Source organism: Astyanax mexicanus, chromosome 13 (genome assembly GCF_023375975.1).
Source record: "Astyanax mexicanus isolate ESR-SI-001 chromosome 13, AstMex3_surface, whole genome shotgun sequence".
Classification (NCBI taxonomy): domain Eukaryota; kingdom Metazoa; phylum Chordata; class Actinopteri; order Characiformes; family Acestrorhamphidae; genus Astyanax; species Astyanax mexicanus.
The window spans coordinates 8464927-8486093 of NC_064420.1; the positions used below are offsets into that span (position 1 = coordinate 8464927).

The 21167-nt window shown below is 37.5% G+C and overlaps 1 protein-coding gene and 1 long non-coding RNA gene across 2 annotated transcripts; one reads left to right on the top strand and one right to left on the bottom strand.

The window, feature by feature from the left end:
* Window positions 1–962: 962 nt before the first annotated feature.
* On the bottom strand, window positions 963–2416 carry LOC111189486 (uncharacterized). Its single transcript, XR_002648753.2, has 3 exons — window positions 2212–2416; window positions 1658–2123; window positions 963–1551 (listed from the first exon to the last, which is right to left on the bottom strand). It is a non-coding gene; the product is annotated as an uncharacterized LOC111189486 (long non-coding RNA).
* Window positions 2417–6192: 3776 nt separating this feature from the next.
* On the top strand, window positions 6193–12115 carry LOC103028006 (urokinase plasminogen activator surface receptor-like). The gene is made up of 5 exons (XM_007240761.4): window positions 6193–6308; window positions 6552–6662; window positions 8730–8876; window positions 8985–9095; window positions 11342–12115. The coding sequence occupies exons 1-5, from the start codon at window positions 6260–6262 to the stop codon at window positions 11542–11544; spliced, it is 621 nt and encodes a 206-aa protein (XP_007240823.3). The 5' UTR covers window positions 6193–6259; the 3' UTR covers window positions 11545–12115.
* Window positions 12116–21167: the final 9052 nt, after the last annotated feature.

Consider the following 21167-nt stretch of genomic DNA (forward strand, 5'->3'; position numbering starts at 1 on the left):
TTAAACTAAATTAGGCAGGTGGATAAAATAGAAAAAATACATCAATATTTATAGGATCCTCCTTTTACAGAAATAACAGCCTCTAAACTCTAATGGTTAAAGGTATTTCAGACTATTTATCTTTATAAAACATCTCCAGTTCAGTCAGATTTATGAACAGCTCACTTTAAATCACACCAATGATTTTCAATAATATTCAGGTCTGAGGACTGAGATGATCATTCCAGAACGTTGTACCTGATCTTCTGAATGAATGCTTTAGTAGATTTTGAGCAGTGTTTAGTGTTTAGGGTCGTTGTCTTGTTGAAGTATCCAGCCCCGGCGCTTTAACTTCAACTTTCTCACTGATTCTTGAACATTGTTCGCAAGAATTTGCAGATATTGACTGAAATGCATGCGACCCTCAACTTTAACAAGATTCCCAGTCTCTGCACTGGCCACACAACACACAACATTCCCTTCAACAGTTTATTAGGTACACAAACATTATAGCCTTGTGACAGGAAGGGCCCGGAAGCAGGACCTCTGTGGTAAAATCCCTCTCTGATTTTCCAAGATGTAATCAGAAGGTTTCTCAAGGTTGTTAGAATCAGTTGCTTAAAATGAGTGCGTCAAATACGACTATTTTTTTTTTTATCACACACACACACACACACAGTGAGTGAACTGTGGTTCTGTGAGGAGATACATAGGTGGTAAGTGGAAGTTTTGGCCTGATAATAGTTGGTACTTAAACTAAAAAGTTTGAGAACCACTAATGCACAGTTTGTAATGTATGGTAGATGCATATGATAAAATATGATTTAAAAATAACATTTTATAGTCATTTTATAGTAGCATGTATAAGACCACTTCGCTTGATCAGTTAGTCCTATTTTAAAGGATTGAAAGTAGGAGTGTGACGAGACACTCATCTCACGAGACGAGACGAGAGACGATACTGGGTTCACGAGAACGAGACGATACTGGGTTCACGAGAACGAGACGAGATTTTTAAATATGTAAAACAATAGTGCAGACAATAAGTGCAAACCAATCAAGCCAATCAGCTTGCTGGTTTTGCGGCACGTGGAGAAGAGGCAGTGTGCTGCTCCCTCGCTGTGAGATTTAGCAGCAGATTAGTACAACTCTTTATGAAACAGTCATGTTCTACTTCAAGAATATCAGCATGTCTACATTTTCTGGAAGCAGTTGAGACCTTTGGGCACTAACTATGTCTCCAGCAGTTGAAAAGACACGCTCACTTGGGACAGAGGTAGCAGGGATAGAGAGATATATGCTTTGGCAAGTTGAGACAACAAAGGATACTGAGTGCAGTTTTCTTTCCACCACTTCAGAGGGCAGCTTCTGAGTGAGATAGAGGCCTCACTTCTTTACTGTTCAATTTCTCCCTCGATCTGTGACCTGTTTGACTGTTCTGTCTCTGAAGATAAAGAGTCCCCTAGCAGATTTTCAAGTGCAGACTTTTTTTTGATGCAGGCTCTGACCTCCATGTGTGGGATAGTGAGCTCCACTGGTGGTTGCCTCTTCTGTCCTGTCATCTGCAGCGGTCTTTAAAATGCAGAAACATTGGTATTAAGCTTAAGCCACACACACACATTATTGGAAATATTGTTACACATACGATAGTAAAAAAGCTATTTAAAGTGACATATACCTTATTTTGCTGCAGCTGTTTTGTCTTCTGATGTACGCTCATGAAAACAGCATTGCTCTGCTCATGGTCTAATTGTGGTAGGGTCCGGAACCTTGGGTCCAGCGCTGTACACTCCAGCAGAAAGTTGATCTTGTTCAGGTGTAACAAGAGTAAGGATTAAGGTATATGTAGGAGGATGAGAAGAATCTTAAGTGTTGGCAGTCTTCATACGAGCATCTGAGGAACTGGAGAAACATTTGAAGAGCTGAAGTTGTCTGCAGGAGGATTTGAAGAGCTTTGCTTCTCTGCAGTATTTGAAGAGCTAGATTCTGGATTAAGAGCCACTAAGTAAAGAAAAAAACAAGCAAACAAACACTATAGAAACTTTTAATCCATTGTATGCAAGCAACTGGTGAGTACACAAAAACATCCGCACCAAAATTGGACTTCTGCCAAACCTTCCTCTTCCCAACTTAAACTTGTGGAGCTGAAGGAAACAATAGTTTTGTTGTTACTACTACAAAAAAACAACATATTCAAATATTCTATGCCATCATCAATATTAGTTAACCTACCAAAAGATTTGCAGAATTAATCAGCTTTGAGGTATTCCTGCCACTTAACATCTTTTGGGCCCACTCCTTTGAAATGTAATTTTTTTGCACACTGCAATTTTTACTTTCTGGGGCTGAGGAGCTCCACAAAGCTTGCAGCGTTTACAGCCAACATTTCTTTGGTTGAACCTGGCATGGTATCCAGGGAGCAGGAGAGAAAGTCAGGAAACAGCTTGCAAATCTAGAAAGAAAGTCAGACAGACATAAGAGTGAGTCGTGAAAATAGAATTGCGCTTTTCCACTAGAAAAGAAAGTGTATTTTATAAAAGACCGAAATGGCAGTTGATGGTGTATTTATAATACATATAGTTATAAGCATATTGTTTTCCAGTAGTCAGTACTTCCACAGGACAACAACAGCAGTTATTAAAGGGTGGTGGACCATTCCAACAGCTCTGCAGTTTGTTGATAGCCTACAAGGTTGAACATCAAGACCAGTAGTAGTGTCTAAACAAATGGACAGTGAGTGTTTAATGTTTAAAAACCCCAGCAGCACTGCTGCGCCTGATCCACATGAACCTGTGTATATCACGTCTGGCGCTGATAGCGCTTCTGTCTCCCTCGCACTCAGCTCTTCCTGCACTCTTCAGTCACTGAACTACAGTACCCAGAATGCACCACACGTGGACTACAATGACTCACCCAATCACATGACTCTGCATGCGAGTTCCTTGTCCATTTCAGGGTGGAGGCCATTGTGAAAAACGTTTAGCAGAGCTGGTTCATTCCAGCCGCTGCTAGCTGCTATAGTGCGGAACTCAAGTGCATAGGCAGCCACAGAGCGTTTTGGATGTACAAGATCCAAGAAAGCTGTGAGAAATAGCATCCAGCCTCATGTCTGGCTGCACAAATCACTCTCTCCAGCAGTGCTCTCAGCCAACTGACATAGTACATGTTATTTTAGAGAGTTTAAGAGAATTCAACAGCACAATTGCAGTATAGTTACATATCCAATTATCACTTATCAATGAAAATAAGAAAATGTACAAAAATGACAGACATAGCCAATAGGAAAATATATAAAATAATTTCATTCATAGTATTTTTAATATTTTAGTATGAAAATGACTACTTATAATACATATTTGACAAATTCACTTCATAGATACACTAAAACAAGATTCTGATATAAAAATATAGAAATACACTGGAATATGTGCAATACTACTTATTTAACTTTTAACTTAACTTTTTAACTTAACATTATATATACTATTTTTAATTAATTCACTTTTTAATACCAACTGTTTAATGTATTTTAATGTGAAACATATTTAAATCATGAAAACTGGTCAAACGAGCTGAGTACTTCAAACTTATGCAGCAATAAAAAGTATACCTGGATGTACAAGATAGAAAGCAGTGAGAAATAGCATCCAGCCTCGTGTCTGCTGTAGCTAGCTAACACTTCACACATACACTTGAAGATTTAAGTTAAAAGTACGCACCATCCATCCTTAAAACATCCAGAATATAACATTTAAAAGCCTTACGCTTCATATTAGACTGTTTTTAACACATCGCTGCACATCGCTCCTCCTGTGCAAACGCTTCTGTTATTCAAAACAAGTATAATGCTCCCTGTTGCACAAGATAAGGAAGGATGTTTGAGTTCATAAAACCTATCCAGCACGGGTGGGGGTGGGGTGGTGGAGCTGAGTTAGGAGCTGGACGTAGAATTGAAGTGTTATAATCCCATACAGAAGCTTAATTTCAATGATCCAATACAATCATAAACTGAACTAAATCAGACTGAACAGAATAGACACGTCAGGGTTAATTCTCAGTTTAAGTTGGATTGAAGTTTTAGTTCTCACTCTGGTCGTTGCTTTTGTTTTTTGCCTTTTTTATATAACGTGAATCAGCAATTTTTTACATTGTGATGTTGGACAATTAGAAAGGCTCCACACTGTAAAACATCACAGCCACATTAAGTTATGTGAACTCATTTGTTCTTTTCAATTCCAATTGCCATGACAAGTTTAGGATATTGAACTCAAATTCCTTCATTTTAAATAAAAATAACTTTAAAAAACATTTGTCTTAACTTCCTGTGAGTTATTCAAATTTGGACAAGTTTATTCAACTTATGTTTTTAAGTTATTGGTTAAAAAAAAGGAAAGTGGGAAGATTTGAAAATGCAGAGAGGTAGAGTGATAAGCAGCAAGTTAGAAAAGACTGGAGTACTTTTTACAACTTTATAACCGTGGGCACATTGGGCTAAACACTCTTTTTTTTTTTTTACAATTCTCTTTATTGCAGATTTTTACAAACACCATCAAAAGCAGAAAAACTGAAATAATGATGCACACAAAGTAAAGATGATGCCAATACAGCAACAAAAAAGACTATCAGTAATAAAAACAACAACAATAATAATAATAATAATTAAAGTAATAATAATAATAATAATAAATAAATAAATAAATAAATAAATAATAAAATAAATAAATCAATAAATAAATTATTTAAGGGGGGGGGGGGGGGGACTAGGTAGGTTGTCCACTGGAAGTTGTGAAAGGGACTTGAAAAAGTCTAAAAAAGGCAACCAGCACCTATAAAACATTTTCACAGAGCCCCTTAAACTAAACTTGATCTTCTCTAGGCGGAAGAAAAAATCTACATCTCTCAGCCAGAGTGAATGAGAAGGAGGGGCACAAGACTTCCAGCTAATAAGAATACTCCGGGGCTAAACACTTTTTAACCGATGCATAGCAATTAATAATAACAAGGAGCAAAAAACTGGTTAACTTAAAATGATAAGTTATGTGAATGTTACTAAAGTTTTATGAAATTGAAAGTGTGTGTTAAATTGAATATGAATTGTTAGTTTATTTGACTAAACAGATGATTTTTTAAAAAAAAAGGACAAATTAAACACTTAAGTTGTTTTAAACGCTCAGTGCATGAAGTTGACACAATAAGTAATGAGTATTTGAACACCTTGTTTAACTTTAACTTGTTAACTCCTAAAACAGGGGTGTCCAAACTACGGCCCACGGGCCATTTGAGGCCCGTTTCCCTTTGTGGAGCAGCCTGCGAGGTATTTTAGAAATACAATGAAAGGTGGCCCGCTGTTAAGCAGGTTTTTATAATGTGAGATTCAAAGTTTGAACGCTAGGTGTCAGGAACGGGCCAAAGAGTCTAAAAGCGGAGAGGGTGCGCATTTCTAGTGCAGAAAAACGGAGCAAAGAGTTTAAAAGCGGAGAGGGTGCGCATTTCTATCGCAGAAAAACAGGGCAAAGAGTCTAAAAGCGGAGAGGTTGCGCATTTCTAGCACAGAAAATGGGGCCAAAGAGTCTAAAAGCGGAGAGGGTGCGCATTTCTAGCGCAGAAAATGGGGCCAAAGAGTCTAAAAGCGGAGAGGGTGCGCATTTCTAGCGCAGAAAAACGGGGCAAAGAGTCTAAAAGCGGAGAGGGTGCGCATTTCTAGCGCAGAAAAACGGGGCAAAGAGTCTAAAAGCAGAGAGGGTGCGCATTTCTAGCGCAGAAAAACAGGGCAAAGAGTCTAAAAGCGGAGAGGGTGCGCATTTCTAGCGCAGAAAAACGGGGCAAAGAGTCTAAAAGCAGAGAGAGTGCGCATTTCTAGCACAGAAAAACAGGGCAAGAGTCTAAAAGTTTAATATTAAGAGTCATCATGAAATTAAACATCATTTTGAAAAATCTTAGTTAACACAACACTGTCAAAGATAGATAAAGATAGTAAGTCAAGTAAAATGGTGTGTAAATGAAATAATCAGGAAAAAAGTATTATTTAAAGTGGTATATTTCATTATTTGTTTTATTACAGAGTCTGTGGCCCATGACTTCAAATATATTTCTCCTTCTGGCCCCCAACAAAAAAAGTTTGGGCACCCCTTTCCTTATCTATGAAGTTTCTTGTTTGCCAATAAAAAAAAAAAATAGCCACACCCCTTTCAGTGTCAGATTAAAACAAAGCCAGTCCTGCTTTCATCACATTCCTTTGCCAACCTCCTTCAACTTCTCCAACCTCTCAAACCCACCAACAATGAAGCTGCAGGTCACCCTGTTACTCATCTGCCTGTTTTTTCCAGAAGGTATGAAATATGATATTCAGCATTTTGAAAGGTTTTAGAAGTAGGGAATTTATTTCAGTTTATTAAGTGCTAAAGACTTGTGCCAGTATTGCTATATCCATACATTTTCAGAACAACCTGTTCTTATCTTGTGTTTTTATATATTATTATATGAGGACGTCACAGAATGTTGCCTGATGGAGTTTTTCTTTGTTTTATGTTTTTTTATTTTTTTCTCTGTGTCGGATTCTCACTGTCCTCCAGCGCCAGGATTGAAGTGTTATGAGTGTACGTCAGGGCTGTCTGGAACCTGCACAAAAAAGGAGAGACACTGTCCAGATCAGTGTGTCAGCGTGAACACCGCAACGTACTTTGGTAAGTAAATTAATCTCAGTCTGTATATATGACACGCACACTACTGTGGAAAAATCACAAACTTTCAAGGCAACTTGCTGCACTAGATTTTTGAGTCTTGAATCCAACTCAATATTTTAAGCTTAAACCAACAGTCAAAAACATCGGTAACACTTTCTATGAATGCCATCTCTATAAGACTCTATAAACATATTCATAACACATTATAATGCATTCACAAGGCAACATTATAAACATGGCTATACATGTTTATAAAACTCTATAATTCTCTATGAAAATATAAACATCATAGCCGTGTTTATTATGCATCACGAACTGTGATTATAATGCATTAATAGCTGTGTTTATAACATGTTATATGTCAATACCAAGAAACTCAGTCCCAGCTTGTAGACTTGTATCATGAATTCAAAGCATTAGTCTGCGTTTTTCAGTTGCTACAGGACTCTTATCTGACTGACTGCAGTTTTAACCAATCAAAGCTTTTTAAAATGGCTTCTGCCCCCATGTGACTGCGTGCCCCTTCTCTTTCTTCTGGGGGGTATGGGGGGTGGTTGCAGAAGGGGAACCCACTATATTCACTGCACGCCACTGATAGTTCTTATTTTGTTTAGACTTTTTTACTTTTAGTTTATAGCAGGGGTGTCCAAACTACGGCCCGCGGGCCATTTGCGACCCATTTCCTTTTTGGACCGGCCCGCGAGGTATTTTAGAAATGTGAGATTCAAAGTTTGAACGCTAGGTGTCAGAATTGGGCCAAAGAGTATAAAAGCGCCAAGAGTGAAGTTTTAGCGCAGAAAAACAGGCCAAAGAGTCTAAAAGCGGAGAAGGTGCGCATTTCTAGCGCAAAAAAACGGCCAAATAGTCTAAAAGCGGAGAGAGTGCGCATGTCTAGCGTAAAAAACGGTCAAAGAGTCTAAAAGCGGAGAGAGTGCTCAGGTTTAGCGCGAAAAAAAGGCCAAAGAGTCTAAAAGCGGAGAGAGTGCGCACTTCTAGTGCAAAAAAACGACCAAAGAGTCTAAAAGCGGAGAGAGTGTGCATTTCTAGCGCAGAAAAACGCTAAAGAGTCTAAAAGTGTAGAGGGTTCGCATTTCTAGCGCAAAAAATAAACGGCCAAAGAGTCTAAAAGCGGAGAGGGTGTGCGTTCTAGCAGTTCTAGCGCAGAAAAACGGGCCAAAGAGTCTAAAAGCGGAGAGAGTGCGCAGTTTTAGCGCAGAAAACGGGCCAAAGAGTGTAAAAGCGGAGAGAGTCCGCATTTCTAGCGCAAAAAAACGGCCAAAGAGTCTAAAAGCGGAGAGAGTGCGCATTTCTAACGCAAAAAAAATGGCTAAAGAGTCTAAAAGTGGAGAAGGTGTGCGTTCTAGCAGTTCTAGCGCAGAAAAACGGGCCAAAGAGTCTAAAAGCGGAGAGAGTGTGCAGTTTTAGCGCAGAAAACGGGCCAAAGAATGTAAAAGCGGAGAGAGTCCGCATTTCTAGTGCAAAAAAACGGCCAAAGAGTCTAAAAGCGGAGAGAGTGCGCATTTCTAACGCAAAAAAAATGGCTAAAGAGTCTAAAAGTGGAGAGGGTGTGCGTTCTAGCAGTTCTAGCGCAGAAAAACGGGCCAAAGAGTCTAAAAGCGGAGAGAGTGCGCATTTCTAGCGCAGAAAAACGCTAAAGAGTCTTAAAGCGGAGAAAATGGGCCAAAGGGTCTAAAAGCGAAGAGAGTGCACCGTTGCAGCGCAGAAAAAGGGCAAATGAGTCTAAAAGTTGCTGTAATTAAGGAGTTTATTATTAAAAGACATCAAGAAATGAAACATCAATTTGAAAAATCTTAGTTTACACAACATTGTCAAAGATAAAGATAGTTAGTAAAGTAAAATGGTTTGTAAATGGAAGTAATCAGTCTTTGGCCTGTGACTTCAAATATATTTCTCCTTCTGGCCCCCAACAAAAAAGTTTGGACACCCCTGGTTTATAGGGGGTTTAAATGTTTCAAAGTAATGAAGTGTGTTTGTTAAACCTTTGCCTTTTCTACCTCTACCTGTTTTACTGTATTATACTGAATTATCCTGTCCTGTGGTCCTCAGCTGGTGTAAAGCAGGAGGTTGTTAGGAAGGGCTGTGCAGCAAATGCAGGGCAGTGTATAACAGGCAGTCTGAACCTGGGTGTTGTGAGGACGACCGTCAACTCCAGATGCTGCAGTACTGACCTCTGCAACAGCCAGTCAGTCCCAGGTAACTATATCCAACAGCCCTATTTCCAAACACAAACACACGATAAATATTAAGGTTGTGAGTGTGGCCTGATGATGAATCTCCTCCTTAATCTGTTTATCTATAAAGCTTTAACAAAAAAGTCTCTAAACGGGAGGAAGTGCTACACCTGTGTTGATGACATATGTACAGGAAGTGTGAGCTGCGAAGGCGATGAAGATCACTGCATCAGCGGCACAGGTAAAAATGCTCTATGCAATAAAATATTCATTTTTTATCTCAAAATTATTTCTTTCTATAATACATCTTTTTTTAAAGCTAAATTAATATTTTTGCTCATTTCAGACATCCTGTGGGCAGATAAAGAACATATATTATGCATTAGCAATATTTAAAATATTTTATACACTACATTAAGTAGTTAATTGCATACATTAAGTTAACTCTCATCTTTCTACCTGATTAAAATAAGCTCCCATGCCTTTATTTTCCTTATTGGGCATCTGAACACAAAACAAACCATTCTGATAGGTTGCATTCATTTTATTTTTATGTGAGACTATAATGATACATTTTAATAATATAATAAAATATAATATAATAATATAAAAGCTGCATTCAGGCACATGTCTACACAGGTCTAGGCAGGAATACTGCACTTCACACTAATATTTTTTTTTTTTACTTAAATTTTTATAATTTAAAACAGTTTAAAAGAATATCTCCACAATTTTCTTTGCTTTAAATTGCTTTAAAAATAATATTTTAATAGAAAAACAAGTTAGGAATTGTAATGTGATTAAAATTATTTTAACTAGAGATGGACCAATCAGTGTTTTTGGGGCCGAATGTGATCGCCGATCGTCTTTCATCTCGATTGGCCGATCGCTGATACCGATCTTGGGCGGGGCCAAATGCCACATTAATGCCACACAGGTGCCAGGCAAACCTGGTACAGATTCCCCTAATTACATCCACACCTAAGCAAACACTGGTCATTTACACTGATAGAAAATGAACAGAAGAGTGTTACTGACCAAAATAAACGCTTTTTAGTAGAGATACCATTATAAGTTATAATAAATAAATTTAAATATTTATTAGACACCAGAATTTTTATATTTATATGTCAATACCGCAGGAATGTGTAACATTAGCCGCCTCAGCCTGTTTTCCTAAGTCAGCTTACTGCTTAAAATATCTCATTTACTGTGAATATATAGATAATAATACAATATTTTAATAAGAACAACAGTAACGTTTGCTAACGCTCAAGCTAGAGCTTAGATTGGGCAAAAAAAATCCAGCCTGACTTTCTCCGCCATCATTAACTGTAATTAAGAGCGCGGACCTGATTTAAAATCCATATTTTTTAGTAAGTAACATTACAGCAATAAAACAGACCTTTGACGTAATTCACAAATAGTTGGAAAGAACGAAATCTGTTTTTATGATGTTTATAAACAGTACAGCACGAAAAAAGTGTAGTCACAGTTTCACTGCAGCGAGGGACGAGGACGTGAATGAATCACTTATCTAACCTGCCTGTACTGATTTCTGCCCCCAATAACCCTTTCAATAACCTCCTATAGCCTTTAATAGTCTTCAGTGGCCTTTAACAGTCTAACCACTAAACCGTGTAGTTATAATTCTGAGGTTAGCAGCGCGCTAATTGACCTGTTTGTAATGTAATCTGAGCAGTGACTCTGTGACGGCTGCTCTAAAACTGCTGCTGTTAGTTGGTTGGGCTAAAAGATGAACTGTAGAGAGCTGTATTATCCCGTTAGTGGGATCACTCACTACGTGGCGCATTGATCCTACACAGATGAACTTAAGAAAACTGAAAAACGCTCCAGACTGGCTCAGCTGAACCCTGTAGCCCGTGGCTGGGCTGTAGCACTGACTGAGTGTAGAGAGCGGGGCTTGTTCTGCTGCTGCAGCGCCGACTAGTGGTTGGATGAGGAACTGCAGCTTCTTGTAAGTGAGCAGTTTCATCGGCCATCCACTCACAGCTCTGATAAACTGCTTAACCATAAACTCCTGAATCAGATCCGCTAAAATCAGAGGAATATCGGCCGATCGCTGACACCGTGTTTTGGCTGAAAATCAGCCGATACCGATACACTGCCGATCGATCGTCCCATCTTTAATTTGAACTGTAATGCTTTACTTTGTACCATGTTACCCCCAACATTACACCAAAGTATGAATCAGCCTTAAACCAACCCCGTGTAATAACACAGGAAGTGCTTAGGAACACCTGTCACACCTTTACACAAAGCATTAAGAATTTACAAAACTGTAAAAAACTAGATGAATTGCAGTTTCTTATTCAGAAACATTAAGGAAATAATCTGAAAATTAACAACCAAGCTGTTATTTTAAGTGTTACTATACAAAAACATATACAGTAGTTACTTTAAATACTTATGCAGGATTTAACTGCTTTCTCTCTCTCTCTCTCTTTGTGTGTGTGTGTGTGTTAGCTGATGCTGGTGGTGTGAGAATGACGGTGAAAGGTTGTGCCAGTAGGAGTTACTGCGTTTCTCCTGCATCGAGTATTCTTGCAGATGGTATCTCCGGAGGTGTGAGCTGCTGTAACTCGGATCTGTGTAACGGAGCTGAGGGGGTTAATCTAAGCCTCCTCCTTCTACTGGGACCCCTACTCTCCTCCATTCTCCTCCACTAATCTCTACCTAAACATTTTTTTTATTTGCATCTTCTTTTCTGTTAAAATAAGACATATAAGAATTATGATAAAATACATATTAAAAAGGGTTTTACATATTTTATATTGTTATTCATTTAGCATTCAGCTGCGTTTAGACACATCGCACATTAATTAATAATTATTAAGGAGTTAAGAAGGCTATATTACACTGTTCAGCCGATACAGCCTGGATACAAGATGAGATACAGTTGGATATGGAGGTATACAGATTCTGTATGGAATCCTGCGGCACATTTTTTATCTGCAGCTTTAGATCATACTCTGCACTCATAGGTTGCTGAAGCTATCGTCCCCTTGATGTGTATAGGTGAGCTTTGTCCTGCTAAAAAAAATGCCATTTGGAAGCCTGCCAAAAAAGGAGCACATGTGGGACAAGGAAAAAAAAATACTTACATCGTTCTCAAGCATTAAAATGTAGTTATTAATGTTAATGTTGTTAAAGTTATTAATGTCAAATACTGTCAATTAATAATTAGTTCCTTTCTTCATATGGTCTGGGACTGTCCAATAATTGAAAAGATTGGAAAGATGTGGTCTGTAAAGTAAGTTTTTTTGCAAATATAACACTGTGCAAGGACCCTTGTTTATTGCTGTTAAATGATGACTCTCGTTATCAGTTTTCTTCTACTGTCACGTGGTCCCTGTCTGTTCTCGTGTTTCTGTGTTTATTTACCTTTTTCTGTGCCTGTCTCTGCTTGTGCCTGTGAGTGTGTCTCCCACGTGATCCGTGCTCCTCAGTGTTTCTTGTCCTCACCTGTGTATCATTTGTAACTCCGCCCCTTAGCCCCAGGTGTTCTCTGTTTCCCGTGTGTGTTACACTATTTATAGTCCGTGCTCCCTTTCCCTCGTGTCGGTTCTTGTGCTTTGTTAGCCTGTTGTGGTTGCGTCTCTGTGTCTCATGTTTCTTGTTTTCAGTTTAGTTTCTGTTTATTTGTTTATTTTTGTCTTTTGTTATCTGTATAATAAATACACTCGCATTTGCATCCGCTCTCCTCGTCCCTCCTTCACGCACCCTGACAGAAGAACCGACCGAACTATGGATGCAGCGAGTGGCGTCTACCTGGGTTCCAGATTGGCGATCCGCCGCACCTCCCTTTCTCGCGGCGTGCTGGAGGAGCAGCCTCCTCTCAACTCCTCAGCTAGCCGGCGCCGGAGGAGGAAAAGACGGCAGCGGCGTTCTCAGCGCTCCCGCTCGCCCGAGGAGGACCCTCTCAAGGGGGGAGCACTTTTTGGGGGGGCGCACCGTGTTGGCAGGGACGCAGGTTGTGAGGAGTCTTATTTCTGGGACTATGTAGACTTCCTCACACCTGCGTCCAGCTCGGAGGAGGAGGAGGGAGATTACCTCCCTACACCAGCCCGTCTGCCGTTGCCTCCAGGGGCAGTCCTGCCTCCCGCATGCCTTTGTCCGCCCTGGTTCCTGACCGGCGACCCAGCGCCCTCCGAGCCGGACTTCACCGGCGACCCAGCGCCCTCCGAGCCGGATTTCACCGGCGACCCAGCGCACTCCGAGCCGGACTTCGGCGGCGACCCAGCGCTCTCCGAGCCGGACTTCGGCGGCGGACCAGCGCTCCCCGCGCCGGACTTCACCGGCGGACCAGCGCTCCCCGCGCCGGACTTCACCGGCGGACCAGCGCTCCCCGCGCCGGACTTCACCGGCGGACCAGCGCTCCCCGCGCCGGACTTCACCGGCGACCCAGCGCTCCCCGCGCCGGACTTCACCGGCGGACCAGCGCTCCCCGCGCCGGACTTCACCGGCGGACCAGCGCTCCCCGCGCCGGACTTCACCGGCGGACCAGCGCTCCCCGCGCCGGACTTCACCGGCGGACCAGCGCTCCCCGCGCCGAACTTCACCGGCGACCCAGCGCTCCCCGCGCCGGACTTCACCGGCGACCCAGCGCTCCCCGCGCCGGACTTCACCGGCGGACCAGCGCTCTCCGCGCCGGATTTCACCGGCGGACCAGCGGTCTCTGCACCTACCCCTGTGCCCGTGGCTCCCGCCGCCACGCCCACTCCCAGGCCCCGCCTTTCCAGGCCTGCTCCGAGGCCCCCTGACTTTGCCTCCCATGGTGTACCCAGGCTACCCCCACAGACTTTGTCCAGCCCTGGGTACCCATCTATGTTTCTCGTACCCCTGTCTCTGCCTGTCATGGTTCCCGTCTCTGTCTATGTTCCAGTCTCTGTCACTCGTGGTTTTTCTGTTCCAGTCCCCGTCACCGTGTTTGTTTCTGTCCCCATTACTGTTTTCGTTCCGGTCCCTTTGCCCAGTAATGTCCAGTCCCCGTTTTCTGTTCAGTCTCCTCTCGGGTGTCCTCTGTTCTAGTCTTGTGTTTTGTTTTGTTTTTTGGTTTCCACCCTCTCCTGACCGGCTCCTGGGGGTTTGTTTTTTCGCGCCCCAGGAGTTGCGCGTTAAGGGGTGGGTTCTGTCACGTGGTCCCTGTCTGTTCTCGTGTTTCTGTGTTTATTTACCTTTTTCTGTGCCTGTCTCTGCTTGTGCCTGTGAGTGTGTCTCCCACGTGATCCGTGCTCCTCAGTGTTTCTTGTCCTCACCTGTGTATCATTTGTAACTCCGCCCCTTAGCCCCAGGTGTTCTCTGTTTCCCGTGTGTGTTACACTATTTATAGTCCGTGCTCCCTTTCCCTCGTGTCGGTTCTTGTGCTTTGTTAGCCTGTTGTGGTTGCGTCTCTGTGTCTCATGTTTCTTGTTTTCAGTTTAGTTTCTGTTTATTTGTTTATTTTTCTCTTTTGTTATCTGTATAATAAATACACTCGCATTTGCATCCGCTCTCCTCGTCCCTCCTTCACGCACCCTGACATCTACTCAGAAAAGATTGTCACAGCTGCAAAGAAAACTATAGTTCAAGGGTGGTTTTCACCTGATATTAATATGAAACTATTTTGGATTATTTCTTTTTTCAACATAGCCTGTCTAGAATGTAGCACTGCAAAGATCAACAAAGCTAAAAAATCTACTATTGAGTCATGGACTGAGGTAATCCAAGCATTGAAAGTTTTATTTCTGTATTTTTTTAATGATTCATGTCTTTTGCTGCTTTTGTTCTTCACTTTAATTTTATTCTGTTTCTCTCCCTTCTCCTCTATCCCCCTCTCCATTTTGTTATATAATATATGCTGTATATTTTGTTCTCTAAATAAATAATAAAAACTATAATCACAAAAAAAATAATAATTAGTTGAGACTATTCAACAGTGTTTATTACATTTACATTTACATTTAAGGTATTTAGCAGAAGCCCTTATCCGACTTACAGAGCAACTTACAACAGTGCTTCAATGTTACTTCAAATATCCAAAGCTAGTTTGTAGATTAGGATCAAGAGATACACAGAGCTTGATCATGTTTAGAACCCTAGGAACCTTTTTTTTTTTTGATTAGTTTAGTTTAGTTTATTATTGTCGTAAGTAATGTTATTTGTGGCCTTTATTGTAAAGTGTGACCAAATGTTTCATTATTCCTCATTAGCTCTGGAGATTACATTTTTTATGCCATTCAGAAGTGGATCTGCTGGTGTTAATAAATAAAATCATAAAATCATCAATTAAAAGTTGCTTTTTTATATATATATATTTACACAGGTTATCTTTGTCTGAAGTTTGATAAACTGAAAAATCGAATTATGTTTAAAAAAGCACATTTATTTAAACATTTCACTGTATATCATAGTGTAAGTACAAGTCTATTATCTCCCTTCATATATATATATATATATATATATATATATATATATATATATATATATATATATGAAGGGAGATATATATATATATATCTATATATGTGTATATATATATATATATATATATATATATATATATATATATATATAAAAAACGCGAGATACAGCTCTGAACAAATTGAGAAGACTGCAAAATCATCAGTTGCTCTGATTTTGATCTTTATAGCTTTACGTTTGAGTAAAATGAACATTGTTCTTGTCTCTGAAATTCCAAACAAAAATGTAGCATTTATTTGCAGTAAATGATAAATGGTTAAAATAACGAAAAGATGCAGTGCTTTCAGACTTTAAATAATGCAAAAAAAAAAAACAAATTCATATTAATTTAGGAACAACAATACTAATGTTATAATTATAAATTTAGAAATCAATATTTAGCGGAATAACCCAGATTTTTAATCACAGCTTTCATGGTATGCTCTCCACAAGTCTTTCACACTGCTTTTAGGTGTCCTTATTCCACTCCTGTCACAAAAATTCAAGCTTTGTTTACATTCCAGAGGTTTTTTAATGGGGTTCAGGTATGGATATTAGGCTAGCCATGACAGGGTCTTGATCTGGTGGTCCTTTTTTCACACATTGATTGATCTAGCTGTGTGGCATGGATCATTGTCCTTATGGAAAAAAACAGTCCTTAGAGTTGGGGAACATTGCCAGAGCAGAGGGAAGCAAGTGTTTTCCAGGATAGTCTTGTGTGCAGCTTGATTCATACGTCCTTCGCACAGACGAACTGCCTAATTCCAGTCTTTCTGAAGCATCCCCAGATCATTAATGATCTTCCACCAAATTTCACAGTGGGCGCAAGACACTGTGGCTTGTAGGCCTGTGGGCAGGATGAGAAGCGGGGGTAGTCCTAGCCAGGATGTGGAGTCTGCTGGTCCTAGCTAGGTCCGAGACTCCACAGTAGTGGGTGGGTGGGGTCTCCTGCCAGGATTTCCGTGTGTGGTGGGAGCTTTACAAGTCCTGTAGGGAGGGGAGAGAAGTGGAAAGGATCTTCTGGGCTGCATTGGTTGGTATATATATATATATATGTATATATATGTGTTTGTGTGTGGATGATACATTACGCTTCTCTGTAAGCTCACATACAAAATTTATAATTTATAACTAGCTAACCTAGCTTTAATTTATAAGTTATAACTAGCTAACCTAGCTTTAATTTATAAGTTATGACTAGCTAACCTAGCTTTAATTTATAATTTATAACTAGCTAACCTAGCCTTAATATATAAGTTATAATTAGCTAACCTAGCTTTAAGTTATAATTTATAACTAGCTATGTTATGACAAGCTAACCTAGCTATAATTTTTAAGTTATTACTAGCCAATATAGCTTCAATTTATAAGTTAGAACTAGCTAACCTAGATTTAAATTATAAGTTATAACTAGCTAACCTAGCTTCAATTATAAGTTACAACTAGCTAACTTTGCTTTAATTAATAAGCTATAACTAGCTAACCTAGCTGTAATTTATAAGTTATAACCAGCTAACCTAGCTTCAATTTATAAGTTATAACTAGCTAACCTAGCTTTAATTTATAAATTATGACTAACTAACCTAGCTTTAATTTATAAGTTAAAAATAGCTAACCTAGCTTTAATTTATAAGTTATAACTAGCTAACCTAGCTGTAATTTATAAAGTATAACTAGCTAACCTAGCTTCAATTTATAAGTTAAAAATAGCTAACCTAGCTTCAGTTATAAGTTACAACTAGCTAACTTTGCTTTAATTAATAAGTTATAACTAGCTAACCTAGCTGTAATGTATAAAGTATAACTAGCTAACCCAGCTTCAATTTATAAGTTATAACTAGCTAACCTAGATTTTATTTATAAGTTATAACTAGCTAACCTAGCTTTAAGTAATAAATTATGACTAGCTAACCTAGCTTTAATTTATAAGTTAAAAATAGCTAACCTAGCTTTAATTTATAAGTTATAACTAGCTAACCTAGCTTCAATTTATAAGTTATAACTAGCTAACCTAGATTTTATTTATGTTATAACTAGCTAACCTAGCTTTAATTTATAATTAGCTAACCTAGAGAAAATACTACTAGGAAATGGTTTTGGTGATTAGTTTAAAACAGTAAGACTAATATTTCTGTTTTTTATTATTGTCTTTTACTTTTTTTTTTTTAAGTGCTTTATTAGAAGATTTTTCACACAAGTACATAAACATCAGGCAGTACACGAAACATACAATTATATCACATTATTAGTATTTTAAAAAGATAGAAAATTCCAAGAGTTACCTTTGAGGTTTTTTTTTTTTTTTAAGTCCAGAGTTCTTCGTCTTCTGAGTTCTGTTATGATTTGTTTAAACACACAATCACTTGAAACCACTTGTTGATCAATTGTCATCCGACAACGGGAGGTCCATAATTTATATTTCACAATGCACAAAATCAACCATACAATTTGTCTTTCTGATTCTGAGAGAGAACTATCTAAAATACCAAAAAAAAAAACGTTTTTGAATTAATTTGGCATGATAGGTTTATAGCTTTTAATTGATTCCAAACTTCTTTAGATCTTTCACATTCAAGAAAAAAGTGTTCTAGAGTTTCGTCACTTTCACAATTAGGCATTGGACATTTTGATGTTTTGACGTAACAACTCCACTTAACCACGGCTCTTACTGGGAGTCTTCTAACTGAAGTTAGCCATGCCATATCACGCAGTTTTTCTGATAAAATTTTACTTTTCATATTATTTATTATCATTTGATATTCATTTATATTTACATCTCTATAATTAATTGGTCCACCATACAATACATTACTAATTGTTCCATATATATTTTTATTTGAGTCAAAGTTCCAATTTATATTAAGGGATTCATATCTATTTATAAAATCAGAAAAAATAACTTGATAGTAAGGTACCTTCGTTCTAGCTTTCCCTTTTATTTTCTGTTTCCATTTTGTGACATTACCCACCCATTTTGCTTGTCTGTAAAGACCATTTGCTATAATTTTACAAAAGGCTATTTTGGTTTTTAGGCCTAGTTCTATTGCGCCTAAACCTCCTAGATCCCTGTTTTTAAAAACTAAATCTCTTTTAGTAACTTCTCGAGTTGTGCCCCAGATAAAATTAATACATAGTTTATTAATTTTTTTACACCACATTTCTGTAGGTGGAAAAATACACGATAAAAATAATAATTTAGATAAAATATATGTTTTAATAATATAAATTCTTGCTTTGTAGGTTAAATTTTGATTACTAAACTGATTAATTTCATCTTTTATTATTCGTTCTTTTTCATTCCAGTTAACATCTACACTACCTCTATTATCAAAAGTCACTCCTAAAATTTTTATTTGTTCTTTTTCTGGTATATCAACAGGGAATTTTTTATCAGGATCACCAATCCAAAGACACTCTGATTTAGCCATGTTTAATTTTGCACCTGAGGCATGCTCATATTCATTAAAGTGATTTTCGATAATTTCTAATTCTGTTCTTGATTTAACTATAACAGTAATGTCATCTGCATAAGCAGATATAATAAATCTTTTCCCATTAATATAAATCCCACTTAACTCATTATTATTTTTTATCTTTTGAATTAATGGACTTATAGAAATAACATATAAGGCTGCACTAAGAGGGCAACCCTGTTTAACTCCTCTCAGAATCAGAAACTCATCCGTAAGTAAACCATTTACATTAATATTGATTTTCGACATCTTATATAAACATTTGATCATACTAATAAATCCAGAAATCCATACTTAACAAGAGTTTCAAAAATATAGTTTCTGGAAATTGAATCAAACGCTTTCTTTTGGTCAAGAGCTACAATATAAAAATTTCTTTCTTCTTTGTTATAAGTTAATTCTCTTAAAATATTTAAATTATCCCACATGTATCTATCCTTTACAGCACATGTTTGTTCTTGTACTATAATTGAATCTAGGACATCAGTTAATCTGTTCATAATAATTTTCGCAAAAATTTTATAATCTATATTCATTAAGGTTAGGTGTCTATAATTATCGATATCTAGCCTATCACCCTTTTTGTGCAGTAGAGTTAAAACACCTTCATAGAAGGAATTGTGCATACAACCTTTAAGGAGCCCTTCATTATACACACGTGCTAAGATTGGAGATACTTCATCTATAAATCTCAAATAAAACTCAGATGGTAATCCATCTAAGCCAGGTGATTTTTTTAAATTTAGTTGTTTTATAGCGTTTTTAATTTCTTCTATTGACACACTACCTTCTAAAGAATCCATATTTTCAATGTCTGGAAATTTAAAATCTAAAAAATTATTTATAATGTTTTTGTCAATAATAAGTTCTTCATACATTTTTTCACATAATATTTTAATAGATTTCATTATATCATTATGTTTTGTAATAATATCATTTTCTAATTGAATTGCATGAAAAAACGACATTTGTTTCTTTTTGGAGTACACTGACATTAATTTGTCCGAATTAAAGTTTTCAACTGAACTTAGTCCTGTTAAAATTTGTATATTTTTTAAATCTTCACAATTCATTTGTTCAATTTCATTTTGAATATTATATAAACGATTTTCTTCGTATTCAGATTTATCTTTTTTAAATTTTAAAAGTAGATATTCCTTAATTAATAATTTATATTTTTTATTATTTGATTTATTCATATTTTTACTTAAAAAATTTGACAATTGTTTGGTTCTTTCTTTAAAAATTTCCCAGAATTCTTGATCACTGCTTGTCAAAGATTTAATTGTTTTAATTCTATTAAATAGTTCTAAAAAATCCAAAATATTTTTTGAATTTTTAAATACATTTATATTCATCTTCCAGAATGTTTTTCCTATTTTATCGTTATTTAATTTTATATTGACAAATACTGTTAAATGGTCAGATTCTATTAAGCGCTTGGTTGTATAATTTAAGACCTTAATTTGTTCTGAAACATTAATTCTATCTATACGTGATTTATGTAAACTATCAAATCTGGTAAATTCTGATTTATTTGGGTAAAGAATTCTAAAAGAGTCATTTAACTTATTTTCACACATTATTTGTTTTAAAACTTTACCATCTCTAAGAATTCTTTTGGGGTTATTGGAGGAACTATCTAAATTATCTGTGACCGTATTAAAATCGCCACATATAACAATATGAAAACCAACATACAATAAGTTTTTTAATTTATTAAAGAGTTTAATTTTTTTTTATCTGTCTTGAGCCATATAAACATTAATAATTCTCATTTTATTTCCATATATAAAAATATCCGCGTACATAAGTCTACCCGGAATTAGTTCTCGCACTTTAATTATTTCCACCTCTTTAATATAAAATAAAATGGCTATGCCATCAGCTCTTTCTTCTCCAATTGAAAGTATTGATGTTCCACTTCCCCATATTTTTTTTACGTCCTCTATATCATTATTATTTGTAAGCCTTGTTTCTTGAAGACATAAAATGTCTAATTTTTGCTGCATTAAAACACTTAATTTTTTTAGCTCTATTCCCACTTGATTGGATTCCACGTACATTACAAGTAGCAATAGCTAAATTGTAAGAAGACATGGGCAAAAATTAAAGTCATTTTTTCCTTACTTTATCAAGGAGATCATATCCGCTGTTTTCTTCTAAGTCATCAGATGAGTTCCTTTTTCTCTTCGGTTCATTTGGTAGAAACCTGGCTGTGTTGTTGATCACTGTTCCTTTTTTTGACGATTTCTTTTTCTGCATCATTTTTTTTGTTCTTTTTCCTGTTTAGTGTTTGGAGATAAGGAGTCAGCGCTGAAATCCTCCTCCGTCGCGCTTTCGTAGGATTCCTCCTCTGCGCTGTTGGGTGCCGAGTT

Excerpts from the sequence above, each read along its gene's own strand:
- LOC103028006 (XM_007240761.4), top strand. The coding sequence starts at position 6,260 with ATGAAGCTGCAGGTCACCCTGTTACTCATCTGCCTGTTTTTTCCAGAA. Across the intron at positions 6,309-6,551 it reads CTGCCTGTTTTTTCCAGAAG|CGCCAGGATTGAAGTGTTAT; the intron begins GTATGAAATATG and ends ACTGTCCTCCAG. Across the intron at positions 6,663-8,729 it reads GAACACCGCAACGTACTTTG|CTGGTGTAAAGCAGGAGGTT; the intron begins GTAAGTAAATTA and ends TGTGGTCCTCAG.